The sequence below is a fragment of the Cannabis sativa genome, chromosome 7 (assembly GCF_029168945.1).
Source record: "Cannabis sativa cultivar Pink pepper isolate KNU-18-1 chromosome 7, ASM2916894v1, whole genome shotgun sequence".
NCBI classification, from domain to species: Eukaryota; Viridiplantae; Streptophyta; class Magnoliopsida; order Rosales; family Cannabaceae; genus Cannabis; species Cannabis sativa.
Genome location: NC_083607.1, coordinates 33,747,607 through 33,765,084, shown reverse-complemented (window position 1 = coordinate 33,765,084; position 17,478 = coordinate 33,747,607). Strand labels below are relative to the sequence as shown.

Sequence of the window (17,478 nt, the reverse complement as noted above, 5' to 3'; positions counted from 1 at the left end):
GTGAGGGATAGAACCATTCCATACTAAATCTTTATCAAGCCCTAAAGCTAATTTGGCCACATTATGAGCATCTCTGTTAAACTCTCTAGGAATACGCCTAATGAAACATTAGGAAATGTTGACAAAGAGTGATTAATATCCATTATAACATCAAAAAGGACTGATAAATCTCTATTCTTGTCTAAACTTTTTTTAACTAATACTTTAGAATCAGACTCAACCATCAAGATAGGATAACATATTGCACTACACCATCGAAGAGCTGTCCTGAGAGCAAGACCTTCAGCATGAGTTGACTCTAGGGCCCCGGGGAGAGTAGTTGCAACTCCAGCTACCACCTGATTGCAAGCATCTTTGATGACAGCTATTAACGCAGATTTTCGTTAACTAAATTTGTGCCTCACGATTATGATTCATCACAGAAAATATAAAAGCTATAGAAAAATAAAATATGAACACCAGTTTTTTTATGTGATTTTGCTGTTAAAAATTCTGCATAGTCCACGAGTCAATCTTATTCAGATTTCTGAGTATTTTTTTAGGGCCTCTTGCATAAGATTTTTTCGTCCTTTTTTTTGAGATTGTTTGCCACTATTTATAATTGCATAGTGGCAGTTAATTACAAGGCTGACCAAAACGTAATTACAGTCATTATACCTTAAATAGTGGGATCTGATTACATATCATGAAATGTAAATGCGGTGCATGATTTTGAAAATCATTTAGCTGTGATTTTCCCGCTTTTGATGGGTTACAAATATCGTGTATTAAACACGTCTTTAATTGTTGAATTTGGAGATGTCTCGACAGAACTAGATTGTTGTGATCCCAATGGCGAGCTGGAACCATTCTTCTTTCTGAGGTCGACAAGATGTGTCTTTCGTTGATCGCGGGTATACAGAAATCTTCTGACTTGCCAGGGTTATGAGCCTCGCTCATGGTAGTTGGATGAAACTATAGGAAGTTTCCGTGTAGCGAGATGGTCATCTCGCATTCTTGTACTCCAAGCCGGTCTGACTTTGACACTTAATTTGCTTATTGTAGCCAAGGTATGTGTTACTTTTCTCCGGTGCCTCGCTATTCTCCCTGTAACGCCCTAATGCTAAGGCACGCTACAGTGCTTTTTCAAATATTGTGCAATCCTTGCTAATCAAAGAAATTTCTCGAAAAACGTGTCAAATTAAAACTTTTGCTTTAAACACTAAACTTTGTATTATAATAATATTTACAAATTCCGGGATCCCATTTTCAAACTTTGTAAAATTTATTTTCTAAATATACATTTCAAAATACACCATTTCCAGGTCGCACAGCGACTTTCAAAATACAACTCCCAGATGTCCCGAGACCGAACACTCCAGGTCGCGCTGCTTGACATGTACAATCTCACCCGAGCTCAGGTTCACTCCTGTTCAGCCTTCGCCTTTCCTTTACCTACACAAGGAAGTAGAAACTGTGAGTCAACAGACTCAGTAAGAAATGCATATAACACATCATATAATTTCTGACCTGTAAATAGGCGCCCATACACCTAAATAGGCGCCCATACACCTATTTACAGAGCTTAACAGATGAGTATGAACGTTCAATACCAGGGTACAACCACTATACTGTTGGAAATTATTTTACCAGGATCTTAGATCTACTCACAAGTATGTTTATTAACATCCTAAATATGAACTTTCTAAAACGATGAAATAAACACATATAAAGTTTAGGAAACCTTACAATGGGTGCAGCGGAATATAATGACTCCTTACGTTCAGATATCTAGCCCTTGATTCCTTTCTGTAGCAGAGCATTATCAATATCTGAACCTGGATCTCTTTCTCTGAATCTTTGATGCTGAAACCTCCTTCTTGCTGAAAGTCTTTCTTCACGATCTTCCTCATTTTGATTGAGGTATCACTTGCTGTGTGTGGGCACTACTCATACACAAAGGATTTCAAAATTCAAGAGGAAGAGAGAGAGAGTGGGTTCGGCCAAAGATAGGGAGAGAGAAGGCTCAGTTTTTTCTGATTCAGAAAGTGTCAGAAAAAAGTGTGTAAATTTTAGTGTAATTTTCCTGAAGCCTTCACTATTTATTTATAGCATTCCACTAGGGTTAGGTTTGAATTATTTGGCATTAAAATAATGAAAATATCAGTTTAAATTTCCTACAAAAGTGGCAGGCCCTATACTAGTGGATTTGGGCCTCACTTTTTGCAATTTTGCAGTTTTACCTTTTCTGCATCTGATTTTCTCAAAAACTCCAATTTTCTAATTCAACCATTTAAATGCCAATTCTAACTATTTAATAACTATAAATAATTATTAAATAATATTGTCATTTATCATATTTATTAATTGAACCATACAAAGTATCATAATTAACAAATATGCCCCTAAAACTCTTTCCTTACAATTTCGCCCTTACTTAGTGAAAATTTCACAAATAGACATAGTCTAATTTGTGAATTATAATTGATTAGTCAAAACCAATTACATGAGTCTTACAAGCAATATTATCTCAACTAGTGCGGGGACCATGGGTCTATATAACCGAGCTTCCAATAAGTAGATCAAGAATTTAGCACTAAAATTCACTAACTTATTAATTCTTCGTTGAATCCACGCATAGAACTTAGAATTGCACTCTCAGTTATATAGAATGCTCTATATGTTCCGCCATATAGACACATCATTAGTTATCCATTGTTATAGTCCTAATTTGATCAATGATCCTCTATATGAATGATCTACACTGTAAAGGGATTAAATTACCGTTACACCCTACAATGTATTTATTCCTTAAAACAGTTGACCCCATATAAATGATATTTCAGCTTATGTGAAATGAGTACTCCACCATTTATGTTCGTTTGGTCAAGCTCGAAGGAGATCATCATTTGCTTACTATTCGCCAGATAGAAGCTATAGATTCCATGTTTATGATAGCGCTCCCACTCAATTGCACTACCGTGTTCCCAAAATGTACGTATCACCCTGACCTAAAAGTAGGCTTAACTAACAAATCAAAGAACACGAATAGCCTTTCAAGATTGAGCCTAATCATAATAGGATTAAGAACATTTGATCTAGGATCAACTAGGCGATATTGACTTGAATAGCTATTACGGTAAGTTTAATAAATCTAAGTCAAAGTTCAATATCGGTCCCTTCCGATGCATACTCCATGCATCCAACCTGAGCTTTACTTTAACCAATGCTCTGGAAAGAACATAGCATTTCTCCAAATGCAAGTAAACTCTGTTGTAGATTATCATATCAGTAAAACCCTGTGTCTGATAAATCTAGGAAACTTTATTCACATAGTCATGTTTACTTTCCAATGTGTTGACGGCACAATAAACAGGATCAAGTATGTGAAAAGGGTTTCAGATGAATTTATACATTATGTACATATAATAATGAAATAAATCATGTGAACCATGCAACATTAAATGTTATTTCTGATCTATATTAATAAGTAAATCTGATTATATTGAAATGAGTTTTATTTAGGGCATAAAACCCAACAAACTCCCACTTGTACTAATATAAAACAAAAAGTGCGTTTCAAATAATCTCAACACCTTGATATACAAATCAAGTGTAGTAGTAGTAAACTCATCGTAATAGGACCTAAAAGGTTGAATTGAACACAACTTTTTCTCCACCATTACTCTTTCTTTAATCACAAAATCATTGATAATGTGAAATTCCTCTCTATATGTCTACTCTCTTGGGATACTGGATTCTATATCTTTGGCAACTACTTTTGGTTAATCAAGAAATTAACACTAGTAGTTTAAGGCAATTTGGAATGATGCCAAAAATGTATAGAACTTTCCTTAGACTGAATAAGTACCTTTCCTGCAACCTTAACATTCAGTCCCTTTCTGGTAGACCTAGAGACTTTAGATAGGTTTTTACACTTCTCCAAAATCACTATTCCACCCCCAGAGTAACCACCATCTTATCAGAAAGATTTACTAGCACAAAGGCAAATTTCGAAATCGGATATGGTGTAGTCTAAGAGTTTTAAACACACCCTTATAGACTAACATATAGTTCCTCTTCTTTATCTTAAGATTTACTTGATTGTCTTCCAATGTTCTTCTCCTGGATTAATCTGATACCTACTCATTACTCCCACTCAACAGCAGGTGTCTAGTCTAAGGCATGCAAAAGCATATCTAAGACCTCTCACTGTTGATATAAGAAATTCTTTCATGGCTTTATCTTTTCTAGAATAGTTGAGACTTTTCCTTAGATAAATAAAATCTATGTCTAAGAAGTTGTGAAGCTTCTATAGATTGCCATTAGAAAGAAAATGCTTCAGCATCTTACTAAAGTAAGTTGCTTGCATTAGAGTAAGTAATTACCAGGTATACCACAAGCCATAGGTTTAGATAAACTCAAACCTATAATACTAGGAACAGGAAGTTTTGTTAAGTCCATTGAATAGACTTATTAACTAAAATTTCCTTTTATGTCCTTGTAATAGAAAACTTTAGGATATTCCATGTGAATGGATTAAACGATAGTTCTATTGGCTTTTCTTCTTAGTTTCTTATCTTGACAATCTATTACTTGTTTAAACTCACAATGGATTTTAATCACTAGTGTCTCCCAAGTCATAAGAAGGTGAGTTCCTAGAAACTCTCCCACTACGACGAGGTACCGCGAATTATGTCTAAGAAAACTAAATGGTATTGATCTCTTCGGTTGTGACAAGAAAACAGAGGCAGTGGGATCATCATATATCAAATAAGATGATAGTATTTGTTTGAACAATATCTCCTTTATTTGCTACTTGTTTTCAGACTTAGTCATTATCCTAGAAAAGTAGTATTTGTTTGAACAAACACTTTCTTATCTATTAACAATGGGATGGTCCACCCCTAATCACTTAGAATAGCTAACAAACCATGGTTAACAGTTCTAGCTTTTCTTAAGATTTTGATTAGGTCATCCATGAATCTAGTAATGATTTACATTAAGTATACAAACATTACATCATTCTGAAATTGTATTACCATAGAAGGATTTAGGCAACGACTAGTAATTAATCATCAACATGCAACTCGAAATTTCTGGGGAGGTAAGTTTGGATATAATTCAAAAATCAATTTAATGATCTTTGAACTGCATATCTACTAACTATTTCTCCACCCCTATCAGTTCGCAAGATCTTTAACCACTTACCTTTATGGTTTTAACCATTGCTAGAAATTAATGAAATTTTTCAAACATTTCAAATTTCTTGCTAAAAGGTATATCTAGAGTTATCGTTTTAAGAATACAACGAAAAACTCATATCCACCCCTGAATGTACATCCATCTGTGAATGAGATGAACTACTTTCAGTGGATATAGGCATATTAACTCTTTACAGAGATTGATCTTGTCAAATCCACTATGAACAAGATACAAATGCCATAGATAAAAAAAATGTGGTAGTGTCTATTGATGACATAGGTTTAGTTACATCAAAGAGTTCTTAGAATACTGCAAGTGGATCCTGGTCAGAGAATACCTAACTCATATTCCATACAGTTTTAATCCATTAATAGAAGATGGATATTAAACACTTGAGAAAGTGTAACTGTATTGTATTCTGGAATTAGAAATATAAGAAAATTTCTTTTTGGAATCTAAAATTAAAGTCAAAGACTTAAATTTATACCAAATATAATGAGTAATTCTATCTTGGACCACCACTACTAATACAAACTCTAAGTCAGATTTGCCCATACAAGTAGGAGATTTCTAAGATTGAGGATTTATATCAATTGGGAATAGAATTTCGGGATTATAATCATATGCATCATTTAATTTCTTAAGAGAAAATATAATGACATGAAATGATTTATAGACCATTCATCCAATGATATATTTTTGAGCTAATTCGAAATGAATAAGCTAAGAGGAATTAGGATAATTTCGTTTATAAATAAGAATCCAACGATGCTTCGATTAGCGAAAGACAAAGTAATCTTATTTATGTAATCTTCTTGTTTCATATTTTAAAAATACTAGTCTAAGGTGTCATCAATTGATGAACAGCTAGATGTCGCATATACAATATTTATCTTTCGAGATCTTACACTATTATGTATGTCTAATGGTGAAAATCCATTAGGGATTTATCTCATTAGAAAAACAAACATGTTAAACCAACAATGAAGATTCGAAATTAAACTACAACTTAATAACAAAAAATAACATGGTTCAATATAAAATCATACACAATTCAGAAATTATAAACATATAGCAAGTAGGAATGACCAGTGAAAATACTAAAACATACAATCCTAAATAATTTCCAAGGTTTTCAACAAACTGATACAGTGTCCCGGTAGGCGAGAGTCAAAGTATCATTTATTGAATAGACTTGTCAGCTCATTTAAAATAGAAACCATTCTAGCAACCTTTTATTCGATCAAAATAAGAATCCAACGTTGCCCCGGTAGGCGAGAGTCAAGGTTATTCTTATTTTATGAGCTTCCACCATTGTTTCATGTTTTATGAGTTTATCTCTAAGTAGTCACCGTAGGGGAGAGTCTAAATAGAGACGAAAACTCACAAAACACTTATCAAATGAAATCTTACGGTGTTAAATGCGTTCAACGAATAACCATCCATAGGGGGACGAAGTCTAGCGTCTCGAGGTTATATTGAAAACATTTAACTTTTGTAAGACCAACAATGGAGATCGAATATTTTAATAATAATCAAGCTCATTATTTAAAGTGAGTTGTATTTTCTTTGATTCTCTTTATTTAATCTATTTATTTTAAATATATATTTATTTAAAATTTCCAATTTAGAATGAAAAATTCTAAATATAAATTTTAATTTAATATTTATAAATTTTACTTAGATGGATATGAAAATAACATGAATTATTTCCATCTTAGTAATAATTTCCAATAAATATTCAGAAAAATATTCAATTTAAGTTGTTACAAAATTAATTTAAATTAATTTACAACTCAAATTTAATTTTCTATAAATATATATTGCATTTCGAAAAATTAAAGTATTTAAGAATACAATTTTCGAAAATACATGTTAAAAGAAAAAAATTAATCCTGGAAAAATTATTCTAATTTAATGTTCGCCCAAAATTAATTTACAACAAAAAATATAATTTTCCTATTTAATTAAATATATATAAGAAAAATTTCAAATCTTTAAGTATGAACTTAAATATTAATTTTCTATTTAATTAAATACACTAGAAAAATACTTAAAGCAAAAATATCACCTATCTAGATTTTTCTTTGACTAATTAATTCAATTTCTAATAATATATTTTAATTCATTTATTTTAAATTAATCAATTAATGGAAAAATCATAGATTTAAGTTGGTCTAAAATTAAAATAAATAATTTACAACTTTAATCTATTTTTTAAATAAAATTTGAAATTCCAGCATTTAAGAAATGCAATGTTGAAATTTGATTAATAAAATAAAGAAAAAATATATTTTAAAAATTATTTAAATTTAGTTGAAAAAAATAATAAATTTCAACTAAAAATAATTTTCTATTTAATTAAGTGTCATGAAAAAGAAATATTTAAGTATCATGATGAAAATCAACTTAGATATTTAATTTTCAAATTAATTAAATGTATTAAATTCAAGAAATAAATAATTTAGTGTAGAGAAGGCTTAATTATTAATCTCTAGTTTAATACTAGAAAAAAAAATAAATTGTACCAAAATTAATTATTTAAAATAATTAATTTCACAATGTATAATATCTTCCTATTTAATATTAGAAATATTAAGTAGTCTAGAAATAACTATCTAGAAAATATCTTATTTAACTAAGTATCTTTTCCAAAAAATTTGAAAAAATAATATCTAATTTAAGTTGTATTAGAAAAAATCTAGAACTTAAATATTTTTCAAATTTAAATTTAATTAAATATCAAAAATTAAGTTATAACAACTTAATTTGAAAATATTCCATTTTAAGTTAACATTCGAAAAGATATTAACTCAAAAAAATATCTAAAATATTCCATTTTAAGTTAATATTCGAAAAGATATTAACTTAAAAAATATCTAAAGAATCTTAATAACCAATGCCTAAAATTCCTCAACTTAATTTTGAAATTTGAAATTCAAAAGATATTCAGATTTAAGTTGGTTAGTTGTAGATAACTAAATATCAACTTAAATAGGAATATTTAATGAAAAATCTAAATTAAGCTTCAGAAAGAATCTAGATGGTTATAATTCTATATTTAATTAAATACAAGAAAATACATATAGTTTAGCTTAGAATAAAAATTCTTTAAACTATAATTTTCTTAAATTAATTTCAAATTAAATGAAATTAATTATGTTGCTAATCAATTTTATTAGGTTAAACTAGTTTAATTAACCTAGTACAGTTATTCAAATCAGGCAAATGGGCCTTCACAATTGGGGTGGTTCATGTGAGGGGGTGCTGGGTTCAGTATGTCGTACCCACTTCTATGGCTCCCAATTCTCACACAAGGCCCAAAAGAGAGGAATTTAACCTTAAAATGAACAACTGTTATTAATTGACTAAGCCCAAAAACTAAATGGGCCTAAATAAAATCTATCAATGACTATGACATTTTATTTAGCAACAACAACCTATATGCATCTATAATGAAATTAAACACATAGGCTCACACATGCACACTTTGGATGGGTCTTATCATGTTGCTAGGTCATACACAGATGAAAGAAGATTGTAAATATACCTGTTACAAATTATTATCTTGACCCAGGGAGCCATCAGATCAATAGATCTGGCAAAAGGTAACCATGGCTATTTGCAATCAAGTAATAATAGGTTTTGAAAACTTACACAAAAGCTAAAACACATATTCCTGCAACAAGGTTATCTAGATAGTTGGATGTAGGATTTATTAAATTTTAAATTAAATTATTAATTTCGAAATAATTAATTAAATAAAAAATAATTTTCAAAAATTTTAAAAAAAATTTGAATAATTTGAAATTTTAAAAAAAATTTAAATTTAAAATTAAACCTACAATTTTGAAAAATTAGGTTTCAACCAACCTAAATATCATTGCAAAATTTGCTAACTACTTTTAAAATTTAAATGTTATTTTATAAATAAAAATTAAATAAAAAATTAAAAAAAGATAAATGAATATCTTTTTCAGATTTTAAATGTAATTTAAATAAATAAAATAACAAAATTTAAAAGTTAGCAAAATATCTTACATCTATTTAAAATTACATGATTATAGTTATCTTATTTTAAATTTAAATAAGGTCAAACAATTTTAAAAAAAAATTAATTTAAAAATTTAAAATCTCACCTTAAATTTAAAAATAAGATAAGATATAATCAAATTTAAAAATAAGATAGATTATTAAGCAAAAAAGATAGATACTAACTATTTTTAAATTCAAATTACACTAATATCTTGAATTAAATTTAAAAAATATTAAATTAATTCATAATGATAATTAGAATTGAATTAGGAATAGTAATAGTATAAATATAGAACTACACAAAAAATTGGAAGTTAATTCCATGAAAAAGCATGAAAAATCGAAGAAAAACGAAAAAATAGCGAGCTGGACAGTTTTCGCGATCGCAGGAAAATTTCAGCACAACTCCGATTTTTTCGAATCTTCAAAAAATCATAACTAATTCAAATTAAATCGAAATTGAGTTCTGTAAAAAAGTAACTTGCTTAATTTTTTCCATACTATCCAATAAAAATAATTCCAGAAACAGATATTCAATTATTTTTAACGAAAATTCACAAACACCAATCAATCATCAAATAACACTCAATACAACATGAGACCATCCAAAAACAAACAAACAATCGTTTTAAAGTCCAAATTTCTTGCAAGTAAATCAATTACCATGGCTCTGAGGCCAGTTGTTGGAAATTATTTTACCAGGATCTTAGATCTACCCACAAGTATGTTGATTAACACCCTAAATATGAACTTTCTAAAACGATCAAATAAACACATATAAAGTTTAGGAAACCTTACATTGGGTGCAGCGGAACATAATGACTCCTTCCGTTCAGATATCTAGCCCTTGATTCCTTTCTCTAGCAGAGCATTATCAATATCTGAACCTGGATCTCTTTCTCTGAATCTTTAATGCTGAAACTCCTTCTTGCTGAAAGTCTTTCTTCACGATCTTCCTCACTATGATTGAGGTATCACTTGCTGTGTGTGGGCACTACTCTCACACTAAGATTTTCGAAATTGAAGGAAGAAGAAAGAGAAAGTGGGTTCGGCCAAAGATAGGGAGAGAGAGAGGCTCAGTTTTTTTTCTGAATGAGAAGTGTAGAAATTTAAGTGTAAATTTCCTGAAGCCTTCACTATCTATTTATAGCATTCCACTAGGGTTAGGTTTGAATTATTGGGCATTAAAATAATGAAAATATCAGTTTAAATTTCCTACAAAAGTGGCCGGCCCTATACTAGTGGATTTGGGCCTCACTTTTTGCAATTTTGCAGTTTTACCTGTTCTACATCTGATTTTCTCAAAAACGCCAATTTTCTAATTCAACCATTTAAATGCCAATTCCAACTATTTAATAACTATAAATAATTATTAAATAATATTGTCATTTATCATATTTATTAATTGAACCATACAAAGTATCATAATTAACAAATATGCCCCTAAAACTCTTTCTTTACAATTTCGCCCTTACTTAGTGAAAATTTCACAAATAGACATAGTCTATGTAATATCCCAGAAAATATATAATATTTAAATGGACATATTTTATTAAATATGTAATTACTTGGGAAATGAAATAGGATTATGATCTTACTTAGGTAATTGTTGAGCAATTGATTAATGAAATACGTTATTTTGGGCCCGGTAATTGTGGAAATTTAGCTATGTGGTTAGCAATGTCACGACATTAAATGAAAGAATTATTTTGAGAATATCCCGGATTAAGTTAGAATTTTATTAGAATGTCGGATTGGGGAGTTAGTAAAAATTACCAAAATGCCCCTAGGTTATAATTTTAGTTTAAGTTTTTTTTTAAGGGTAAATTAGTCATTTTTCTTTTTATGTTTTGACTTCTTGACTTTTCAATTGTTGGTGGGCTGATTGTTAGTAAAAAAAAAAAAAAAAAAAAGAGAGAGCAACCTTATTTAAGTTGCTTCCAAGGCAAGGAACCAAGCAAAACACATAACTTCATGCTCTTCTTCTTCTTCCTCTCTTGCCGATTCTTGAAGCAGCTGGAAAACAAGGAAAACTCATTTCTTTTCTTCAATTTCTTGAGCTAATCCTAACCCTAGAAGCTAGCTAAGTGGAGGTATGATCCTTCTACTCTTCCCTTAATTAATTTCTTTGAGTTTAGTTAGGTTTTGGTAAGATTTTCATTTAATCCTGAGCTGGGGTATAAACTGAGGTTAGGGTAGGTTCTTGGGGTTGATTTGAAACTTGTTTGAATGAAGATTGAGTGAGATTAAGGGCTGTTCAATTAAATAGGTGTTGAAAGTGATGTTTAAATGCAAATTGTCAAGTAAGATATTGATTTTGAGTTAAATGGTGAATTGTGATTAAATGATGTGTTGAATATGTTATATTTGGTATATTAAACTGTTCTGGAAGTGCAAATTAGGTCTGAAATGGTTTTGGTTCGAGCTGGGGGAGAAAAACCAAAAATTTTACGGTACGACGACAACGGTCGACCGGTTGGTTCTGCTGTATCAGAACCGGTCGACCGGTTACAGCAGGGGAAAATTTCTCGGGTTTTTCTCTGAACCGTGTTTAGCTCGGGGTTGAACCTAGTACCTGCCTTTGAATAATTTTGAGTTATTTGAATTATTATATAGATGGTGAAGGCTAAGTCTAATCGGTTTTAAATTAGGGTTTTAATCCGGAATATTATGTTAAGGTATTTATTGTGTTTCAATTGTCGTGACATAGGACCGGGATTGCCTAGCTTGTTTTTCCACCCAGGTCGGCCATATTCTTGACTTCTGAATTAAGGTAAGAAAAGTGGTAAGCACCGTATGTGGTTAAAAATCGATGAATGAATGGAGGTGACCTTAATTATTATCATGATGTTGATTAAAGCTTATTAAGCCTAGGTTATGACCTAGGGTTGGAAACGGTTATTACCGTTATGAGTAATTACTCTTGAAACCGCGGTTAGGTTTCTTACTTATCGTTTGCTTTATCGGGCAACGATAGTGACATATTCAGCTCGTATGTGACGAGTGGTAAAAAAAGTGGTACTTTATTAAGTACCAAGAATGTGTGATGTTCAAAGGAATGATTATTATTATCGAATAGTAAGTAGACATAATGACACAAGATTAAGTTAATAATTGTCTTCTTTCAATTATTGTTTTGATCACTTTCTTGCTGAGTCTCTGTGACTCACTGGTGCTTTATGGTGCAGGTAAAGGAAAGGCCAAAGTCGAGCAACCATGAGTTTATGGTCGCAGCAGCAATGTACATACCGTACCGTAGGCGACCCGATTTACAGGATGCTCTATTTTGATTGTATTTTGGAAAATATAAAGCTTATGTTGTAAAATACTTTGAAATCAGTTTGTAAATATTTTGAAAACTGGGGGACCCCATAATTCATGTTACTTATCTTTTGTTAAACAGTTTAAAGGTTGAGTTTTAACTATCAGAAATTTAATTACCCACACTTTTAGTATAATTACATCTTATATAAATATATATAAATATCGGTATTTTAAATAAAGTACACACACGTGGCGTACCTGTTGGACAGGGCGTTACAGTCTAAATTGAGAATTATAATTGATTAATCAAAACCAATTATATGAGTCTTACAAGCAATATTATCTCAACTAGTGCGGGGACCATGGGTCTATATAACCGAGCTTCCAATAAGTAGATCAAGAATTTAGCACTAAAATTCACTAACTTATTAATTCTTCGTTGAATCCACGCATAGAACTCAGAATTGCACTCTCAGTATATAGAATGCTCTATATGTTCCACCATATAGATGCATCATTAGTTATCCATTGTTATAATCCTAATGTGATCAATGATCCTCTATATGAATGATCTACACTGTAAAGGGATTAGATTACCGTTACACCCTACAATGTATTTTATCCTTAAAACACTTGACCCCGTATAAATGATATTTCAGCTTATGTGAAATGAGTACTCCACCATTTATGTTCATTTTGTCAAGCTCGAAGGAGATCATCCTTTGCTTACTATTCGCCTGATAGAAGCTATAGATTCCATGTTTATGCTAGCGCTCCCACTCAATTGCACTACCGTGTTTCCAAAATGTACGTATCACCCTGACCTAAAAGTAGGCTTATCTAACAAATCAAAGAACACGAATAGCCTTTCAAGATTGAGCCTAATCATAACAGGATTAAGAACATTTGATCTAGGATCAACTAGGCGATATTGACTTGAATAGATATTACGGTAAGTTTAATAAATCTAAGTCAAAGTTCAATATCGGTCCCTTCCGATGCATACTCCATGCATCCAACCTGAGCTTTACTTTAACTAATGCTCTAGAAAGAACATAGCACTTCTCCAAATGCAAGTAAACTCTGTTGTAGATTATCATATCAGTAAAACCCTATGTCTGATAAATCTAGGAAACTTTATTCACATAGTCATGTTTACTTTCCAATGTGTTGACGACACAATAAACAGGATCAAGTATGTGAAAAGGGTTTCAGATGAATTTATACATTATGTACATATAATCATGAAATAAATCATGTGAACCATGCAACATTAAATGTTATTTCTGATCTATATTAATAAGTAAATCTGATTATATTGAAATGAGTTTTATTTAGGGCATAAAACCCAACATGGGATGGGTCTAAGTTTCGAGTCTAGGGCCAGGTCTAGGACGAATGTGAGGCTGGAGGTAGGGTTTAGGGTCCAGTGCCGGGGGTGGGGTGCAAGTGGGGTCCTATGGTCGGGGGTCTTGTTCATATGAGGCTCTCAAAGTATTGGAGTATTTTTCAAAAAATAAAATAAATTAAAAATAAAAATAAAAGTTATTTTTTCAAAATTATTAGCCAAATTTTTTGTTCTCATTTTTAAAAATACTTTTATGAAAACAGAAAACAAAAAATAATGCCAAACTTACTCTTAGCTATTTGACTTATTATGTCAAAATTGCCACATCAATATATAGCTAATAAAATATCCAGCTAATCAATATTTGATCCAAAGATAAAATAATGATATATAATAATAATAATAATAATTTGAAAGGAAATACGTTAATAAAAGAATATTATGACTTATTTTAAGTTGATAAACGTCCATAACTAATTTTTTTTATGCAAATGTAGGACCTCTAATGACTTGGGATTCATAAAAGAATGGATAATAAATTAGCTAAACTTAGTCTGAAAACAAGCAAACATTATTGATATTTGATTATGAACGGACAATTATTTTTTTTTTTTGATAAGTAAAGGCTTTTATTCGTAACAAAGAAAAACTCAAAGTGTAATAGCCACAAAGGGGGCTATCTCCCTTAACCAACATCTCGAGTTTACACTAGACACTCTGGAATAGCGAGCAAGAGAATCCGCTACAGAATTGTCATCCCGAGGAATAAACGAAACAACACAAACATCAAATAACTTGACTAAGTTACAACATTCAACAAAAGCTGGGTACGAACCCCAGGCAAACGGCAATGCTTTTGTCTCTAGAGCTTTGACTGCTATTAGAGAATCCGATTCCACCTGCACAGTGTTTGCTTTCTGTTCGACTGCCCACTTCAGAGCCTCCACAATTGCTAGGAATTCTGCTTCCAGCACACTGTCAACTGCAATATGCTGCAGGATCACGAATCCCTCTTCCTGCACATTCTGGATTTGAACAGTACAAAACCCTGCTCTACCTTCCTGCACTGAGGCGTCAACACGCAGCTGCACATCCCAACAAACTTGAGAATTTGTGGTGGAAATGTTGCTCACAGCAGAGTAAGAATGCTGTAGTAACACCGAGTTGAACTCCTTGACCCTTTGATTTAGCATTCTGATTGACTGGTCCAGATTCGAATTGCATCCCTTGAAAATAAGGTTGTTCCTGCATTGCCAGATATGTTCTATAACACAAGCACCAAATAAAATTAGAGCTTCATTCTTAGACTCCAGCATCCACATGAACCATTCTTCAAAATTCAGCGTACTCAGATTGCCATTGAGGACCCCCGACGGACTGACAAACCATAAGCAACGGGCAAAGTGGCAATCCCTGAAGAGATGCACATCGTCCTCAGTTTGTATCCCACAAAAATCACAAGCCTTATCACTCTCCCGGACATAACCCAGCCTATTCTTTAGTGGGAGGCAGCCACTTAAAATTCTCCAAAGAAGCATTTTCTGCCTAGCATGGATTTTAAGCTTCCAAAGGTCCTTCCAAACTTTCTTTTCAGTTTGAAATCTGTGATTTTGAGCACACTAGTACGCGCTTTTCACCGAGAACCTTCCGTTGGTACTTCCTTGCCAAAACATTGTGTCCCTGCTTCCAACCAGGGGTCGAATTTTCAGAATGGCTTCTGCTACTTCCGAGGAAAAGCACTACCTTATTAGTTGCACATTCCAACTCTGCGTGCCAGGGTTGAATAGGTCTGCAACTGAGGTGAAAGCGTGTGTAACATTGAAAGAAAATGCCTGTCGAACCTCCTCCGGGCTATACCTTGGCACCCACGGCTTTGTCCAAATGTCAATCTTGCCATCTCCCACTAAAAACCCAGTATTCTTTACACACAAGTCCCGATTCATCGGAATTCCTCGCCAAACTTTCGAGTCATCTTGTTTGGCTTCTACACTCCAGAAATCTTGAACCTTACAATACTTTGTTGTCAAAATATTCACCCAAGGCTTACTGCTATTCTCCCCTTCCAGTAAGTACCAGGCCAGTTTTGCCAAGAGTGCCATGTTTACATCTTTGAACTTCCGAAAGCCTAGTCCCCCATTTCGTTTGGGTTGACAGCAGTCCGCCCAACTCTTCCATGCATGATAACGTTCCCCCTGCTGAGAAGATCCCTTCCACCAGAATCTAGCCAATATGCTATCCAACTCAGAGCAAATAGAAACCGGTACTTTCATGGTAGACATAGTGTAGCAAGGGATACTTTGTAAAACCGAACTGATAAGAGTATGTCTCCCTGCTATTGATAATTACTTTGCTTTCCAACCTTCTAAACATGCCAGGACCTTTTCTTTCAAGAAATTAAAGTCCTCCCTTTTCTTTGCCGAGTAAAAAAAAGGGTTCCCCAAGTATTTTTCTTTCCTATCAAGCTGCTAAATGTTTAGAATTCCATGCACCAGTTCTTTCTCATCCTCCTTGACTTTGGGAGAAAACACAATCCCACTTTTCCGTCTGTTTATCTGTTGTCCAGACCATTTCTCGTATGTTTCAAAGCAGGTTTTCAAATGTTCAGACTCCTCAGTGTTTGCACGACAAAAAAATATGGCATCATCAGCGTAAAACAAATGAGAAATTGGTTGAGAGTCTTTACCAATTTTGATTCTCGAAATTTGTCTTCTGGCTTCAGATCGAATCATCAGTTTCGAAAGCACTTCACTGCACAGAATGAAGAGGTAAGGCGAAAGGGGATCCCCCTGCCTTAAACCTCTCCCCGGGCTAAACGGTTTCAGGGGCGCTCCGTTCAGAAGAATTAAGAAAGAAACCGTCGACACACACTGGAAGATCATTTTGCAAAATTTGTCATTGAATCCGTTAGCCTTGAGCACTCTCATCAAGAATTCCCATTCAAGTCTATCATAGGCCTTATGCATATCCGTCTTTATCGCCATGAATCCCCTGCGGCCTTTGATCTTGTTAAGCGCATGGAGTGCTTCGGAAGCAAGCACAGAACATTCAGCAATCCACCTCCCAGGAAGGAAAGCCGATTGGAAAGGACTTACCAATTTATCCAACATCGGCTTTAATCTGTCCGTGAGAATGCGAGCTATAATCTTATACCCAAAATTACACAGGCTGATCGGCCAAAATTGATCGAAGGAAGAAGGATTTTCACTCTTTGGGATGAGGCACAAGAAAGTATGATTTAGTTTTTCCACCATTTTACCAGTCTGAAAAAACTCCTGCACCATTCCACAGATCTCCTCTCCAACTGTCCCCCAATACTTCCGATAAAAGACTCCCGAAAACCCATCCGGCCCCGGGGCCTTCAAAGGATTAAGCTTCCAAACAACCGCCTTGATTTCATCTTTAGAAGGTATACGGCATAATTCAGTATTGTCCTCTTCAGTTACCTGACTTACAAACAAACTCTCGAACTCCTCTTCCTCAATTCGGGGTTGTTGGCTTGTGAAAAGAACAGTGAATTTCTGGATGAAAAAGTTTCCCATTCCTTCCCTGTCCAGCAGCCATTGACTATCATCATTTAAAAGGGCACAGATATTATTCCTTCGTCTTCGGATCATGGTTGAGGTGTGAAAAAACTTGGAGTTGCAATG

At 32.8% G+C, this 17,478-nt stretch overlaps 1 protein-coding gene across 1 annotated transcript; it reads right to left on the bottom strand.

Annotated features, from left to right (window-relative positions):
- Window positions 1-14,481: 14,481 nt before the first annotated feature.
- On the bottom strand, window positions 14,482-15,369 carry LOC133039693 (uncharacterized). Its single transcript, XM_061118608.1, has one exon. The coding sequence runs from the start codon at window positions 15,367-15,369 to the stop codon at window positions 14,482-14,484; it is 888 nt and encodes a 295-aa protein (XP_060974591.1).
- Window positions 15,370-17,478: the final 2,109 nt, after the last annotated feature.